The sequence below is a fragment of the Arachis ipaensis genome, chromosome B01 (assembly GCF_000816755.2).
Source record: "Arachis ipaensis cultivar K30076 chromosome B01, Araip1.1, whole genome shotgun sequence".
NCBI classification, from domain to species: Eukaryota; Viridiplantae; Streptophyta; class Magnoliopsida; order Fabales; family Fabaceae; genus Arachis; species Arachis ipaensis.
Window position 1 is genome coordinate 41,832,911 of NC_029785.2, and position 1,817 is coordinate 41,834,727.

A 1,817-nucleotide genomic window follows, 5' to 3' on the forward strand; every position below is an offset into this window, starting at 1 on the left:
TGACGACATGAGAAAGGACAAAAACAATGAGCAAATAGCAATGGGTAAATTAACGTCGGGAAAACAATTAGCAATGACAAATTATGAAATTAACGCAAAACAATATGCGGATGACGACATGAGAAAGGACAAAAACAATGAGCAAATAGCAATGGGTAAATTAACGTCGGGAAAACAATTAGCAATGACAAATTATGAAATTAACGCAAAACAATATGCGGATGACGTGACATTGATTGGTGCGAAGTAAAAATGACATTTACCAATGTGCCCCCAACCCTACCTTAGGAAAATAAAATTCAAAAAAGCCATCCATCGAAGAAGACGACAAAAGAATTGAAAAGGATAGACGATGCTTCCTCCCTCCCCCCTCGCGCCTCACTTGAAGTCTCCGCAAAAATAATTCATTCCCCTTCTCCCTTATCTTTATCCTCCCTATATTATATATAACCCCTTTTCCACTCTCCTTAGACACACAAAAGCTCCAGCCCTCTCAAGTCTCAACAATACAAAGAATTTTAGAATCGGTGCATAAAACCAAGAGAAACGAGAGCTTTGATTATACTTATTTATTTAGTTAATTTCATTTAACATGGCGAACCAAGCTGAAATCTCGGCCCTTAACCGCATCAAGCTGCATCTCTTGGGTGAACTCTCACCGCTCGGGACACCAGAGTTCACTAAAAGCAAACTCTGGCTTCAAATAGACGAACCCTCCACAGACCCTAATTTCTCTTTTCATCAATCAGAATGCCAATCTCAATCTCAATCTGAATTTTCCCCTACCGACTCCTCAATTTCTCTCAACCACTACTTCACCGATCTTCCCCTCTTTGAATTCGATTCAAAGCCTCAAGTGATCGACCTTGAATCCGACCTCGAAGCACCCAAAACCCTGCCTCAAAGCAATCCCCAAATCGAGATGAACAAGGCTCATCGCCTCAACCGGAAACCGTCGCTGCAAATCTCGCTCCCGAAGAAGAAAACCGAATGGATTCAGTTCGGAAACCCGGATCCGAAACCCGAGGCGGTGGAACCGTTCGTTCAGCAGCAACAACAACAACAACAACCGGAGCCAGAGAAGAAGCACTACAGAGGCGTTCGCCAAAGGCCGTGGGGAAAATTCGCCGCGGAGATTCGTGACCCGAACAAACGAGGGTCCAGAGTGTGGCTTGGAACCTTCGACACCGCCATCGAAGCCGCCAAGGCCTACGACCGCGCTGCCTTCAAGCTCCGAGGATCCAAGGCGATCTTGAACTTCCCTCTCGAGGTTGAATCCATGGCCACCTCTGCTTCTGCTTCCACCTCCGGCGATGGCGGTGATAGGAAGCGCCGCCGCGAAGAAGAGGAAGTGGCGCCGATGACGAAGGAGGTGGAGGAAGAAGTTGTTGAGGTGGTTATGCCGGTGGTGAAGAAGGAGAAGACGACGACTTTTGAATCGGAGGTTAACTGTATAAGGGAGCTTCCGTTAACGCCGTCAATTTGGACGGGGTTCTGGGACAGTGATGTGAAGGGAACAGGAATGGGAATATTTAGCGTGCCGCCGTTGTCACCGTTATCTTCTCCCCTTGCTGTTATGGTTGTGTGAAATGTCAACGTTTACGGCTGCTTTCTATTCTTTCTTTCCATGTTTATTGCAGCTTGCTTCCTTTGTAGAGATGAGTTCAATGTACATTTTGATAAAGTTAGACGCAAAAATGGAAATGATTTCATTTATTCAACAATCATTATTTGTTCACAGTCATTTTTTTTGAATTTCAACTTATGATACATTATAAAATTTATTATTTATGTATTATATATTATAAAATATGAAG

General features: G+C 44.1%; 1 protein-coding gene and 1 long non-coding RNA gene across 2 annotated transcripts in view; both read left to right on the forward strand.

The window, feature by feature from the left end:
- Positions 1–1,817, forward strand: part of LOC107629549 — a 25,159-nt gene that overhangs the window by 7,812 nt on the left and 15,530 nt on the right. The window lies entirely within an intron of this gene.
- On the forward strand, positions 549–1,738 carry LOC107629539 (ethylene-responsive transcription factor 5; the record flags this gene model as incomplete). The annotated part of the gene is given in 1 exon segment (XM_016332359.2): positions 549–1,738. A coding segment is annotated over 1 exon segment (996 nt). The 3' UTR covers positions 1,589–1,738.